The sequence below is a fragment of the Phycodurus eques genome, chromosome 4 (assembly GCF_024500275.1).
Source record: "Phycodurus eques isolate BA_2022a chromosome 4, UOR_Pequ_1.1, whole genome shotgun sequence".
Lineage (NCBI taxonomy): Eukaryota > Metazoa > Chordata > Actinopteri > Syngnathiformes > Syngnathidae > Phycodurus > Phycodurus eques.
The window spans coordinates 19,212,003-19,226,891 of record NC_084528.1 but is presented as its reverse complement, the minus strand read 5'-3'; the positions used below and the strand labels follow the sequence as shown (position 1 = coordinate 19,226,891).

At 43.1% G+C, this 14,889-nt stretch overlaps 1 protein-coding gene across 1 annotated transcript; it reads left to right on the top strand.

Moving 5' to 3' along the window:
• The first annotated feature begins 164 nt into the window (after window positions 1-164).
• On the top strand, window positions 165-14,570 carry nop2 (NOP2 nucleolar protein homolog (yeast)). Its single transcript, XM_061674432.1, has 16 exons — window positions 165-230; window positions 1,600-1,714; window positions 1,845-1,887; window positions 1,994-2,061; window positions 2,573-2,868; window positions 4,140-4,362; window positions 7,091-7,290; window positions 8,001-8,090; window positions 8,530-8,617; window positions 8,734-8,874; window positions 11,421-11,560; window positions 11,630-11,719; window positions 12,106-12,228; window positions 12,299-12,396; window positions 13,719-13,855; window positions 13,939-14,570. Exons 2-16 carry the CDS (start codon window positions 1,609-1,611, stop codon window positions 14,343-14,345), a joined length of 2,250 nt encoding a protein of 749 aa, XP_061530416.1. The 5' UTR covers window positions 165-230; window positions 1,600-1,608; the 3' UTR covers window positions 14,346-14,570.
• Window positions 14,571-14,889: the final 319 nt, after the last annotated feature.

Sequence of the window (14,889 nt, the reverse complement as noted above, 5' to 3'; positions counted from 1 at the left end):
TTACATTACTCAGTCATTGATTGAGTTAGGTATTATGAAACTAACTTACAGTTATTTTAAAAATATATGTACTTTCTGAGCCTCCAAAATAGGCAGCGTGTGCGTGTGTTATCAGAAAAATACGTCACATTATGACGCCAGTCTTGTGCACCGGAAGTTCCTCTACAACGTGTAGTCGGGGAATTCACGTGTGCGTTTTTCCGTCCTTAAAATCAGAAGTCGGATATAATGTAAGTTTTGTCGTTGTCTTTATAGAAAACAATTCGGTTGGTGTTTTAATGATGTTTGCCATAGTAATGTGCACTGTTTGCGTAAATTCTTCCCATTTACTGCCATATTTTTGCAAACCGCTAAAGCGTCTAAACTGGTCAATAAATGGTCACTTGTGACTGTCAAATCGTAAAAATACAACCACGTTGTCAATGACAACGTAACGTGAATATCTAACATGTGGGCATTGTGGTCACGGAATGATGATATTGCTAATTTTCGTTAACGCAGTTTGTGATGGAATTCTAATGTATTTTTACTTATTTACTCCACGTTACCAAATATACCGATACCTCAGTATATTATATACTTTTAAAATAATTTCACAAATATTGTATACGTTAGGCACGGTGCGCGACTGGTTAGCAGTTCTGAGGACCGGGTTTCAAATCCCGGCCCCGTCTGTTTGGGGTTTGCATGTTCTCCCCGTGCCTGCGTGGGTTTTCTGCGGGTACTCCTGTTTCCTCCCACATCCCCAAAATTTGCAATGTAAGTTAATTGAGGACTCTAAATTGCTGGTAGAATGGTTGTTTGTTGAGAGGTGCCCTGTGATTGACTGGCGACCAGTTCAGGGTGTACCCCGCCTCTCGTCCAGAGTCAGCTGGGATAGGCTCCAGCATGCCTGTGACCCTGGTGAGAATAAGCGGTACGAAAGATGGATGGATGTAATGCTAGATAAGGTAACCAAAAATATGAGAAACACATTTGAATCTGTTGCTAAAGTTCATTTTCTCCTTTTCACCTTTTTTATTTGTCGCTATGTGACAGTGAATTTCTTTTCCATTTTGATGGTGGGCAACACAGTGAAGCGTTGGTCAGCACATCTGCCTCACATTTTTGCAAGTGCTGGGTTCAAATTTCAGCTCTGGGGCTTGGAAGTTCTCCCCATGCTTGCGTGGGTTTTCTTTGGATACTCTGACTTCCTCTCACATTCTAAAAACATGCATGTTATGTTCATTGAAGACTCTAAATTGTCCATAGGTGTGAATGTGAGTGTGAATTGTTGTTTTTATATATGACCTGCGATATACTGGTGACCAGTCCAGGGTGTACCCTGCCAGTAAGCTGTGATACACTCCCACTCACCTGTCGTATAGAAAATGGTTGGAAGGGGATTTAAACCAGTGGCTAAAACTCAGTGAAGTGACAATTGATAAGATATTATATGCAGTGATTTAAAAAAAAAAAAAAACGCACAAAAAAAAAAACATTTGCCAAACCACAATATCTGTCCTTAGATTCACAAACAGGAAAAGTGCATCTTTATTTATTGTTACTTTGCACAGGTGCTGAGCATGCGTTTTTGTCTTTTTCAATGTGTCCTTGTAGCGTGAAATCATGGGCCGTAAGTTGGATCCCACCAACAAGGTGAAGCGAGGTCCTGGGAAGAAAGCCAGAAAGCAGCAAGGGGCGGAGACAGAGTTGGCCAAGTTTATAAAAGATGGTGACTATGTGCTTTTTTAATTATTATTATTATTATACTATACGAAATGTGTACATGAGTATGTTGTTGTGCAAAATAAAAATAACCCTTATTGAAATCCTTCTCACTGACTTTGGCTGTCTGCCTGCAGATAAATTGGAGCCAAAACGTCAGTCAAGAAGAGCCAGGAAAAGGTAAAACATTATTGGATTATATGACATAAATGTACAGTATAGTATGTATGTATGTATGTATAGTTTTCTGCATTTTCATCATTCATTTTATGATTTATTTTCACAGGAATGCTAAAAGAGTCGCCAATAATTTGACAAAGGCTAAAGAGGGTGCTGATGAGCAGGATAAGAAAGGTAACTACAGTGTTACTAATAACTAGTGTTTAATTTCAGTTTACTATCATTGCATTTTAATGTCACCAATGGGTCCCAGCAGTGTCATTTATACCTTGTCACCTATTCACAAGTAAATATTCATATATATTTATGGTTATACAGTGAACCCCCAGTTTTTTTACAAATTTACCTTTTCCCGGTTTTTCTGTGGAACCTGTTCTAAGATATTCACTAAAAAGCTCACGTTTGGGGAATCTCTTTGTATTATTGTGCTTTTCCTGAAACACCCCAAGATGCCATAAGATGGTAACAAAGCCATGTGAATAGTAAAGTAGTAATTGATGTTAAGGAAGTATGTTGACGTGATACTTCATGACTGCTATTTGTTTAGCCTGGGATGTTAGCAGAAGTTATGGAAAGTCTTTGCATGAATGTATTATTATTTCTATATTCTTTGTATTTTTTTTTTCAATTCATGATTCTGTAAGTGGTTATTGTTTTAATGACTGAGCCTATTTTCTCTCTGAAGGCTTCACTGATGAGAACAGTAAATGGCTGAAGCCGGTGAAGAGGAAGCGCAAACTGGATCAATCTGACAGTGAGGATGACAGCGACGAGCACTGGGAAGAAGAAGACGATTACGACAAAGAGGAAAAGGCAGAAGTTGAAGAGATGCAGCCGAAGAAGGAAGGAAAGAATCAGGCAAAGATGAACACACAACTGGAGGAAGAGGAGGAGGATGACGACGATGATGATGATGATGAAGAAGAAATGGTAGATGACTATGGTGCACTTGAAGAGGAAGAAGAAAGTGACGGAGAGGAGGTATGTGAAATGCAACATGTCCACCTGTTCAGTGTTTCAGTAGTTTTTTCACAACGTGCTGTTCTTGAACAAACATGCTATTCCCATTTTGACATCATGAGACCAAGACGACGCCTAAAGGCCTCTGTATACTCCCGCCCTCGCGCGGCCGACAACGCCTGCATTGCATCACGTGACTGACGCACGCGTGGCCAAATGCGTCAGTCACTTGACACGCACATGGCAAAAATTGTTGCTGCGCGTAGAATGCCACGGAGATCATCTCTCGTGATTGGTCCGTTTTAGTCACATGCTGTGATGATGCACTCAGCGTTCCCCTTGGTTCCACATACCACCGCCGTCGCCACCTTCTTGTTCGATTTTGCAGCATAATTAAACGTATCATTTGGTCATCTAGGTCCATTTGTTCTAGCAGACACTGTTCCACGGTCGCCATTGTTGTTCCTTGTTACGGAAAGTAAAAGTACCGGAAATGGCCAAAAAATGCAGAGGAAACGGCACCCTGTGGTGTCCTAGCCAATACCAGCCGTAGCGACACCCCCGGCTTGGAGGGGAACTGCAGTACATTTTAAAAACTGCGCGGGGGATAGCCCCAGTGACGTCAGCGTGGTCGCCGCCCGCACGAGTATAAAGAAACTACAACAATTGATCAACAGTAGGGATCTAACGCTATTCACAATATTGTGGCATTAAAAGTGCCTCGATGCCTCGTCGTGGTCTTGTCACAGTAAAAAATAACGAGCACCCTCCTCGGAGCCAGGCACGAGCTGACCCAGTCTGATCAAAGAGCGACAATTTAGCGGTGGATCGCTTGGCTCGTGCGTTGATGAAGAACGCAGCTAGCAGCGGGAACTAATGTGAATTGCAGGACACATTGACTATGGACACTTCGTACCCACCTCCGCGGCTCCTGACGCATCCCTCGCTGGTGGACCTCCATGTCATGCAGCGCCCGTCCCGGCCTACGCCGGCTGCCACCGTCCCACAAGCCGGCCCTCCGTGGGCTCGCCACCGTCATTCTATCAATCATAATGTTTGCACTGATGTCACACTTTGGGCAGTTACCCAGATGCGGGTTAATGGTGAAGGTATACAAATGTAAACATTGGATGGATGCAGATACAAGTGGACAATTTGTTTTTTGATGGAACAAAAACCTATTGCCATAAGCACTATAAAAAATGGAAAGATTGAGTAATTTTGGAAATGTTCCCACATTCACTTGGGTGACATTCATCTTAATTCCTGTTCCTGTTTGTTTCATTTTCTAGCTTCTTCCCATCGAGCGTGCAGCCAAGAAGGAAAAGAAGCTGAAGAAAACAATGGGGCTTGATAGTGATGATGACGAAGACGACGATGATGACGAGGGGGAGGGTGACGATGACCAAGACGATGATAAGAAATCAGATGAAGATGAGGAAGAAACTATACAGACCAACATAGATGACTTGGATCAGTTCAGGCTTCCTGAGGCAGAGGAGAGTGAGAAGGAAGGTAAGTTCCATTAAGTTGTTTGTAATTACCAAATCTACTCCAACAGCGGCCTTTGTAGTAGACGCGCTGCTCAAATAGATGCCTCCTGTTTTTTCATCTTGGTGCCACTTGCCACTACAGCCATGTTTCCACAAAGCGGTACAGTAATTTCTCATTTATCACGGGGGTTACATTCCAGACCACCCCCACAATAGACATAATCTGCGAAGTAATTTTTTATTATTTATATATATATTTTAAATCTTAATGCATACACAGTATTACCAACAATCAGTATATCATGAGGTTCAGCAATTATTTGTGTCAACTTGGAGTCACCATCGACATATCCTGCACGATAGTAGCTGTGACGTTCAACGTGTACCTGCCTTTAAAGGGGCGCTAAGCAGATATCCATGTTTTGTCTAAATACATTAAATATGTTTCAAGTGCTGAAAACATATGCAAAGACTTATAACAATATAGTGCTGGATTGTTGAGATATAGCTTAAAAGCATCTTTTTCACCGTTTGTATTTTCTTGATTTTGTGGGCAGGGCATGACATCACTGGGCTGGGGCGTATACTTTCTAGCGCGAGTTCCCTCCCCCACTATATAAGGATGAAGTGACGTCCTTTTGTTTGGCTGCTCAGCTGAGTGTTAGCTGTGCTTAGCTTCCATAACAAGGCCCACTTACCACTCAAAGGTGCAGTTAGCAAGTTATCGATGGCTACATTCGGGAAATGTGTCTTCGCTGGATGCCTTGATTTACAGAACAGCTTAGTGATGTTTTTTTAAGCTTCCAAAAAAATGTGGAAATAAGAAGCGATGGATTGACTTTTTAAAGACACGCGGGTGGCGCGATGAACATCAGCGCCAGTCTGAAGTGCACATTTTACAACGGATAGTTTTGTAAACTTTCACAAGAGACAACATGGCTTCGCGGGTAACTTGATACTTGGAATGGGGCAGTGCCGACTAACTACCTGGGCTACCTCCTACTGTCGTCAGGTGCCGTGTTCAGCTGTGACATTATGTCACCAACAACGGGGATAAGTTGACTTGTGTGCTTATGTTTATGATTATAGTCCACAATAACCATTCAATTTTGAAGTTGAGCCTCCTAACGTGCTTTTACATCGTATAAGCTATCACCCCCTCAGTATGTTTGATTCCTTTTGGCACATCCATTCGACACGCCCACAGCATCTGAGGTGGCCCTTATTATTCAAGCTTTGAAACCAAATTTTTTTATATACTTTGCGATTTGTTTATTCAATCACATTTGGTAGGCTTGTTAGCATCTGTGGTGTACAGTGATCCCTTGTTTTTCGTGGTTAATGGGGACCAGAGCCCGCTGCGAAAGGTGAAAAACCGCGAATTAGGATTTGCCCCCCCTTCTTCTTCCTCTTGGGCGCCATGGAGGAAGCTTTCGCAGGGGCACAGCGCTTGGGCGGCATTGGAAGGGCTTAACTAATCCAAAAAAGTCGCTTAAACAGAAAAAGTTATCACGAACACAACATTAAGATAAAGTATGCGAGACAGTCAAACACGTAGACGAGACTGGCGAGACACAACAAGGGAAGGTGTTGGGTGAGGCTGCGATGATGCGCAGCCAATCAGCTCACGGGATAAATCCACTCATGCTCTCATTGGTCGATGTTGCGCCGGGAACCAATCACACGCCTTGTATGAGTGCCCGTGGCATGTACAGTGCATTACAGGCATGTACAAAGCCTCTGAGTCAACTCATCTCTTTGTTTGGCCTGCAGGGAAACCTTCTCTCGCGCGCAAAGCGTCTTTCTGCAATATGGTTGCCGATATGGCTGTATTTAAAAAAAAATATATATATATATTTTATTCTTTTTTTTTATGACTATTTTGGAAAAACCTGTGAAGCACTGAAGCCGTAAAACGTGAAGTGCGAAGTGGCGAGGGAACACTGTATTGAATTTACATGCAGTTTATTAGGCCTGCATAGTGCCACTTTAAAATGCGGCCCTGGGCTGTTGAGTGACGTGGAAGTCAGCCAATGAGGACGTACAAAGGGTTGCTACTGCATTTACTGGCTTTAACTTTAGCCGTTGGGTGTGCAGAGTAATGGTGTCAGTTGAGGCCGTCAGTAAGAATAGAAGTTTATTTATTATTATTATTATTTTTTTTAAATACAGTTTTTGTTCAATAAAGCCATTAAAAAAAGCACCAGTGGCTGTTTCCATCCTCCCACTATCCAAACCAGGTGGTTTGGTTCTAACTTGCGGTGGTAACGAGTGGTAAATTGTACAACGTTTGGGGGTGCTAGAGTTTCTAGGCACCACGGTAGACATCGGCATGGTCTTACAGCTGTGCAGCAAGTGCAGATTTTGACATTTGTTGTTTTTTGTGTTTGTATGTACTTTTCAGACCATTGCATCAGTCATTAGTGTTGTGCCGAAGCCTATGCCGGGAGTAATTAATTCCATCACACTGCATTATAATTTGGCGGGGGGGGGGAGGGTGGGGGGGGGATACAGGAAAAGAAACTGCCATTATGAGGCAGTTGCCATTGTAACAAGGAAGTATCAATTCTCCGTCGACCAATCAAAAGAGCGTATCCAAATCTAACCATATGCAAGACTTGTACATACAGTATGAACACTTGGTGCTCTCTTTAGTTGAGTAATTAAACACCCCTGACCTCAACAGTGTTTTTTTGACTGATGACTCAAACCCTCTTCTTCTTTATCTGTTTGTCATCTGTACAACACAGGAGTGCTGCCTGTCGACCTGAAGACGGTCCACCAAAGAATAAAGGACAACATTGACGTCCTCTGTAACTTTACGTCCAAAAGAGAGCCAGGGAAAGAGCGAGGAGAGTACATTGCTCTGTTGAAAAAGGATCTTTGCACCTACTACAGCTACAACAGGTTCCTCATCGAGAAGTTCATCAACCTCTTCCCTCTCTCGGAGGTGCGTATTCAAATACAGTGGTGCTACCTTGACTTAAGGGTGACCTGACTTGCGTGTTTTTGAGATATGGGCTGTCTCTCGGACAATTTCTTGCTTTGCCTTGCAAGCATAAATTTGCAGGAATTTGGTAGATCGTGAACAATCATCAAAAAGAGGCTGTTTACTGTCAAACTAGACATAAAACAAAGAGGATTCCACATTGCGTATTTAAAACCTCCATATAACTTTGCCTTAGGAAAGTCTGCTAGCTTAATGCTAACGCAGAATGCAAAACAGCAGACATGGCCTAAATAATGGCATTGACATGATTTAAAGCAAGGGATATTTGAGCACAGATGGTGAAGCAACAGATGTAGACAGACAATATAACAATACTCACAGTAATATATTCCTTATCCTCTGCGAAAAACAACTAACATTACTATAGCTTACTGAGTCAGTTGTCAAACTGTTCTTCCTGTGTGTCTGTAGTATAATGCCCCCTGGTGGCCAAGGCCCGCACACCACAAGGAGCACAATCTAGGGCTTGCATTGATTGTCATTTCTATTCTATTAAATATGAAAAGATTATTTGAGATAGGCAGGTTTTCAGTCAATTAAACTCGTAAGCCAAGACACCTTTTTTGACAAAAAAAAAAAAAAAAAAAAAAAAAAAAAGAATTACCCAATCACGTGATAGATTTTAATACGGATGTTCTTCTCACTAACAGCTGGTGGATTTCCTTGAGGCAAATGAAATTCAAAGACCTGTCACTATTCGGACAAACACATTAAAAACAAGGAGGAGGGACCTTGCTCAGGTAAGTGCCCTCAAATGGGGTTCTTTTGACCAGAATTAGTACTACACAAAAATACTCTAAGGCTGGATGTGTACTGTAGTCTTGCTTAAAACATTTAATACAAATTCAGTTGACTTTCTACCTTGCACTGTACATCCCCTAATGCCATGCACACAGAGGCCACTCCAACCGCAAGCTCTTGTGGTTTTTTGTATATGATATACTTATATATAAATGAACCTTTACGGCTCATTAATTCCCAGGGAAATTTTCAAACTGAATATTTCCATAATTCATCATCTATGGAAGGTTTAGGGAAATGACCGCCTCTTTGCAATGCTAATATGGACTCTTGCTGGCGTCACAAAAATGTCTTGTTGTCATCGTTTGATGTTAACAAAGAAACATATCCTTCAGTGACCTCACAACTCAAGTCCTTATTGAGTGATTTGCTTTTTAGGCCCTGATCAACAGAGGGGTGAACCTGGATCCACTGGGAAAGTGGTCCAAAGTGGGTTTAGTCGTTTACGACTCCTCTGTCCCTATTGGTAAGTTTACCCTCCTGTTAACTATGGTGAACTCTGATCTGCATAATAAAATGCATACATTTAAAGTCCACATGGATATTTCCTTTCAATAAGTTTATCGCTATGTTATTACACAGGTGCGACTCCAGAGTACCTGTCTGGTCAGTATATGCTGCAAGGAGCCTCCAGCTTTCTGCCAGTCATGGCACTCTCGCCGCAGGAGGGGGAATCTGTGTTGGACATGAGCTCAGCCCCGGGAGGAAAGACCACCTATATTGGTAACTGGTTTAGTGAATTATACACCTACATTGTCCTCCAATGAGATCTAATACAAGAGATAAATATTATTTAGACAACAGGTTTCTTGTTACTTTGGTACTGTGACCTTTCATCGTCACAATCCACTTGCATTAGGGCCAAGTGGGAAAGTGATCCAATCATGTTCAGGATTGTTCAGCTTTGGCAGAGGTCTGATCTCTACATTGTGTGTGGATATATATATATATATATATATATATATATATATATATATATATACTCACAGATAAAACAAAAGCAAATTAAGCATTTTATATTTAAAAACTAACGACTCTAAATCAGTCTAGGCATGCTTTTCAATCGCTGACATATTTAAAAGCGACGATCCCCCCAAGCTGAGAACAATGGCACAGTAGCCAGCGACTTGAATACCTTCTACTGCAGATTTGAAAAGGACACTTTCACACCCCACACCCACCCAGCCGCACCACCGACCACTATCACACCTCTGACTTCTGCGTTAACCATCCGTGAACGGGATGTGAGACGCACCTTCAAACAACAAAGACTAACAAGGCGGCAGCTCCAGACCTTGTGTCCCCATCCTGCCTTAAAGTCTGCACGGACCAGCGCGCTCCAGTCTTCACACAGATTTTCAATAGATGTCTGGAACTGTGCAAAGTACCATCCTGTTTCAAACGCTCCACCATCATTCCAGTCCCCAAGAAACCTACAATCTCGGGTCTAAATGACTACAGGCCTGTCGCCTTAACATCTGTGGTCATGAAGTCCTTTGTACGTCTCGTGTTGGACCACCTCAAGAGCGTCACAGGTCCCCTGCTGAACCCCCTGCAGTTTGACTACCGAGTGAACAGGTCTGCGGATGATGCAGTCAACAATGGACTGCATTTCATCCTAGAACACCTCGACAGTGCAGGGACCTACGCGAGGATCCTGTTCGTGGACTTCAGCTCAGCGTTCAACATCATCATCCCTGAACTCCTTTCCTCCAAGCTTCTCCAGCTCAGCGTCTCACCTGCCATCTGCCAGTGGATTTACAGCTTCCTGACGAGCAGGACACAGCAGGTCAGGCTGGGGGAGGCCACCTCATCCACATGCAGCATCAGCACTGGGGCACCCCAAGGTTGTGTCCTCTCTCCGCTGCTCTTCTCTCTCTACACGAACGACTGCACCTCAACGCACCTGGCTGGCAAACTGCTTAAGTTTGCAGATGACACCACTGTCATTGGCCTCATCAAGGACGGTGACGAGTCTGCATATCGACAGGAAGTGGAGCGGCTGGAGCTGTGGTGCAGCCGACACAACCTGGACTGTAGAGAGGATCGTGGACTTCAGGAGGCATCCTTCACCTTAGCTGCCCATCACGCTGTCCAGCTGCCTTGTGTCAACCGTCGAGACCTTCAAGTTCCTGGGAATTACAGTCTCTCAGGACCTGAAGTGGGCGATCAACATCAACTCCGTCCTCAAAAAGGCCCAGCAGAGGATGTACTTCCTGCGGCTTCTGAGAAAGCACGGCCTGCCACAGGAGCTGCTGAGGCAGTTCTACACAGCGGTCATCAAGTCAGTCCTGTGTTCTTCCATCACAGTCAGGTTTGGTGCTGCTACAAAAAACGGACAATCATAACTGCTGAAAAGATTGTCGGTACCCCTACCCACCCGTGAGGACTTGCACGCTGCCAGAACTAAGACAAGAGCGTGCAAAATCCTCTCGGACCCTCCACATCCCGGTCACTGGCTCTTCCAGCTCCTTCCCTCAGGTAGGCGCTACCAATCAATGCAAACTAGAACCAGCAGACATTCCAACAGCTTCTTCCCTCTTGCAATCAACTTAAACAGCTAACCTACAATTGCATTGCAACATGCTGCCAATTTTTTTGTCTTGAGTTTGTTGTCACATTTCTGTCGGGCCAATTATATATTACTCGTGCACTCACTGTAGTAGTCTCGCCATGCTGCACTATTTGCATATCTGTTGTTGACCAATACTGGCCACTCATGCCAGAGTAGCATCTGCACCAGTTGCACACTGACTGAGGAGTATCTGCAACATTTGCACAATCAACATTGTCCCAGATTATCGCGCTACTAGTCACTTTAAACTGCATAAATCCCTTGAAGTCTCGGCGCCCTTTGTACAATGGTCATTGCACCGGACTATTGCTATATTAGTCATTCAAACTGCTCTTAGTGCTAGAGGACTCTGCATCTTTGTGCACAATTGTAATAAATAAATAAATAAAAAGTTTGTACCGGCATTACCAGATAACTAGCAACCCTTTATTACTCAGTGACTGTTTTTCTCAATGTCTTTGTCTCAAAAGTGTTCTCTGTCAATTGTCTGTCTGTTGTCGTACTAGAGCGGCTCCAACTACTGGAGACAAATTCCTTGTGTGTTTTTTGGACATACTTGGCAAATAAAGATGATTCTGAAATAGCTAGGGAACACTATATAAAAGCAGCTCTTGAATTGGATCTCATCGGATTGTTTCTGGAAAATGCATTTACATATTGAACTGTGTATGCAAATGCCTTCTCCCTCCCACAGCTCAGCTGATGAGAAACACAGGGGTGATCGTTGCTAATGATGCCAACGCTGACAGATTGAAGAGCGTGGTGGGCAACATCCACCGTCTGGGGGTCACCAATACTGCGGTGTGCAACTACGACGGCAGGCAATTCCCTAAGGTGATTCGCGTCTATGTTTTTAGAAACAGTTGCACCTATAGTTGTGTACTAAGACTTGTTCAAATGCAGGTCATGGGGGGCTTTGACAGAGTGCTACTGGATGCTCCATGCTCAGGCACAGGAGTCATCGCTAAAGACCCTGCTGTGAAGACCAGCAAGGTAACCCACCATTCATTGTTTAATTCTTGCAGTGCTTATCATGTGGCATGTACAGTATTTTAAGACAAACAATTTTACAGCAAGGCTTTCTACGAAGGAGTATTGTATTGTATTGTATTGTAAGGGGTATACAATCATGGAATTATGATAAAAAAGTTGAACTATTACAAGAAAGAAAATTTTAAATATGAATATGTTGTACTTTTAAGTTGAAATTTTGCCAGAACATTTTTAATTTGACAAAAACGTTTTTGTGAAATTACGTCCTTTTTGCATATAATTTTTTTTTTTTGCATTTCGGCAACTTTTTTCTTGTAATTTGATGTGGCCCTTCGTCTTGATTAGTTGCAGCAATGGTGTTTATAATGCTTTGACTTTCCTGACAGGATGAAGCAGACATCCAGCGCGCTGCCCACTTGCAGAAAGAGTTGCTCCTGTCCGCCATTGACTCTGTCAACGCTGAGTCGACAACGGGAGGCTATCTGGTTTACTGCACGTGCTCCATAATGGTTTGTGTCCTGCATGTGCTACGAACGTGCTATGTACGTTTGGTTTGTGTGACAAAATGTGTTGTGCCAGATGGAGGAGAACGAATGGGTGGTGGACTATGCTTTAAAGAAAAGGAATGTCAAATTGGTTCCCACTGGACTGGATTTTGGCAAGGAGGGCTTCACCAGGTAAACTGACTATGGTTATACATTTTAAAGTAGGCATATTGTGAATTCCTTTTTACAATTTAAGAGTTCCCAGGTGCCTTAATAAAAGGACTTTGATATTCTTCTGTCAAAATACACAAAGGATAAATAATTACAATACAGTTAACATCCACCTGGCAAACTCTGGTTCAAATCACTCGTTTTGGGGGTGGTGGTTCTGTCTCATACAAATGAAGAGGACGTTACCATGACGACTGGGGCGGAGCAAGCCTACACAGTGTGGCCAACTGAGCATTTTTTCCCCGATGGTTTGTAATTTTATCGTTATCATATATTTCCTCTCACTGCTACTGAGAGTGCGTTAGTTCACTTGGGTTTTTCCTCCGAGGGGGAAAGGCAGCGCCGCTCGCTGCGGGCTGGGCGGAACGGCTCACTGGCTTTCACGTGGGGAGCGGACCAGCCACGTGTCTCGCAGTCGATCGGTAAAGAGAAGCCTGCGCAGCCCACGGTGGCCAGCCAGGTCGCCGCTTGGCACCAAAATGAAGCATATAACTGCGAGTAACGTTTGAAGTGTAGTGTAGCGAGCTGTCTGGCTAGCTGTCTTGTTAATCAAAGCATAGGCAAGTGATCCACCATGCTGTCACAGTTTGTGGGCTGGCACAGTGCTGTGGTCCAAGGCAAACACAGTCAAAGTGGGCCTTTCACATCTGCATGAATTTAAGTAATGTATTTCAGTTCAGTTTTGACAAACAAGAGGTGAGTACTAGAAGTCATTTTGGCCAAATCTTTTCTGCTTTTTAAAGCTGTCACAATTATCTGACCGCTAAGCATATTTGCTGTTATCTGTGTATTTTTATGATTTCTGTAACAGCCTAAAATACCACAAGATGACGACAAAGTGCTGGCTAATAAGAATGTAGAAATTTTGTGTCAATGAAGTATGTTTAAGTGATACAGCTCAAGTGTTCTGTCGGAGAGGATCTAAGTTTAACCTGTGTCGTTAGAGAAGTCAGAGAGTCTGTTTTTGCTCTGCTAAGTGGCTATTAAAATACTTGAGCTGACATCTAAGTTTTACTTGACAATTGATATTTCTGTGGGTTGTGTAGGCAACATGCACATTTTTTAAAAATCAAATAACCTGTACACCATTTACTTTTAAAGATAATTGAAGATACGTTTGAAATTAGGATAATGATGATAAAGGGTTTTGGGATCATAGTTTGCAGTTAATCGCGGATTTTCACTCTTCGTCTTGATCCCTAACGTCCGCTGTTTGTGGACTGCTGTAGCCCCCCATCCCTGAAGTCAAAATCATTGTTACTGACATTTGTGCATTCATCCAGGTTCAAAGAGCGTCGGTTCCACCCTTCTCTGCGGCTCTCCAGGCGTTTTTACCCCCACTCGCACAACATGGACGGCTTTTTTGTGGCCAAGTTTAAGAAATTCTCCAACGTGATTCCAACTAAACTCACGGGGGGAGGTAAATACTTCTCACCACACAACATGCTGACTTTTAAAGGACGAGTTGATAAAGAGATCACCTTCTTTTTGTCCCTAATATAGAAGAAGATAAGGCAAATGCTCCTGAGGCGACAGAGGTGAGCAATTCTCCTAATGATAAAGTGGCCAAAGCAGACAAGACCAAGAAGGTTGTCCCTGCTAAGGCCGGCGAGTCAAAACATGTGGCCAAAACAAACGGAACAGCAGCCAAGAAAGCACCTCACTTCCAGTCTAAAGGCAAAAAGAACTCTCCGACTGGACCGAAAAAAGCAAAGGTCGCCAAGATGGAAGGAGAGACTGAGGCTGAGGCACCCGTGACAGCTGAAACGAAAGTACTAAAGTCAGGGAAAGAGGCTGGGAGCAGATTTGAGAAGAAACAGGCCAACCAGAGAAAAACACCCATGAAAGCCAAGAATAGAATGGGAAAAAATACATTCAAAAAGTTGAAACAGAAACAAACGAGATCATAAGCATTGTGGCCTACTGTTTAGAAAGTTATGAAATGGTTTTCTTGGGTCATTTCAGAGATAGCTATGCTAGAATTCTAGCATAGCTAAAGTAACTGCAGATGTGTATTGTGTTGGGGTTTCTTTTGTATAATGTAATAGCAATTATGTTTGTCCGTTGACTGAAATACATGAATGGGGTTCCTTGCATAAACCTGGCACAATAAATTTTTAAGCTATCTTCTTTAATTATTATGCAATGTCTCAGTTTCACATAATCTGTCATGCACTTTAATCATTTTTTTTATAGCGCTTGCTCTCATGGACACAGGTGAGCTGGGGCCTATCCCGGATGCCTTTGGGTGAGAGCCTAGGTACACCCCGGACCGGTTGCCAGTCAATCACACGCCACATATAGTCAACCATTCACTCCTACAGAATGTTCAGTCTTCAAGAAATTTCAGTAAGTACCGGTATACAGAGGAAAATGCTGGAGGTCAGGCCCTATTGGAACCCTGAACCTCATAATTGTGAGACAGAAGTGCTATTCAGTCTGCTGTGCTGCCCA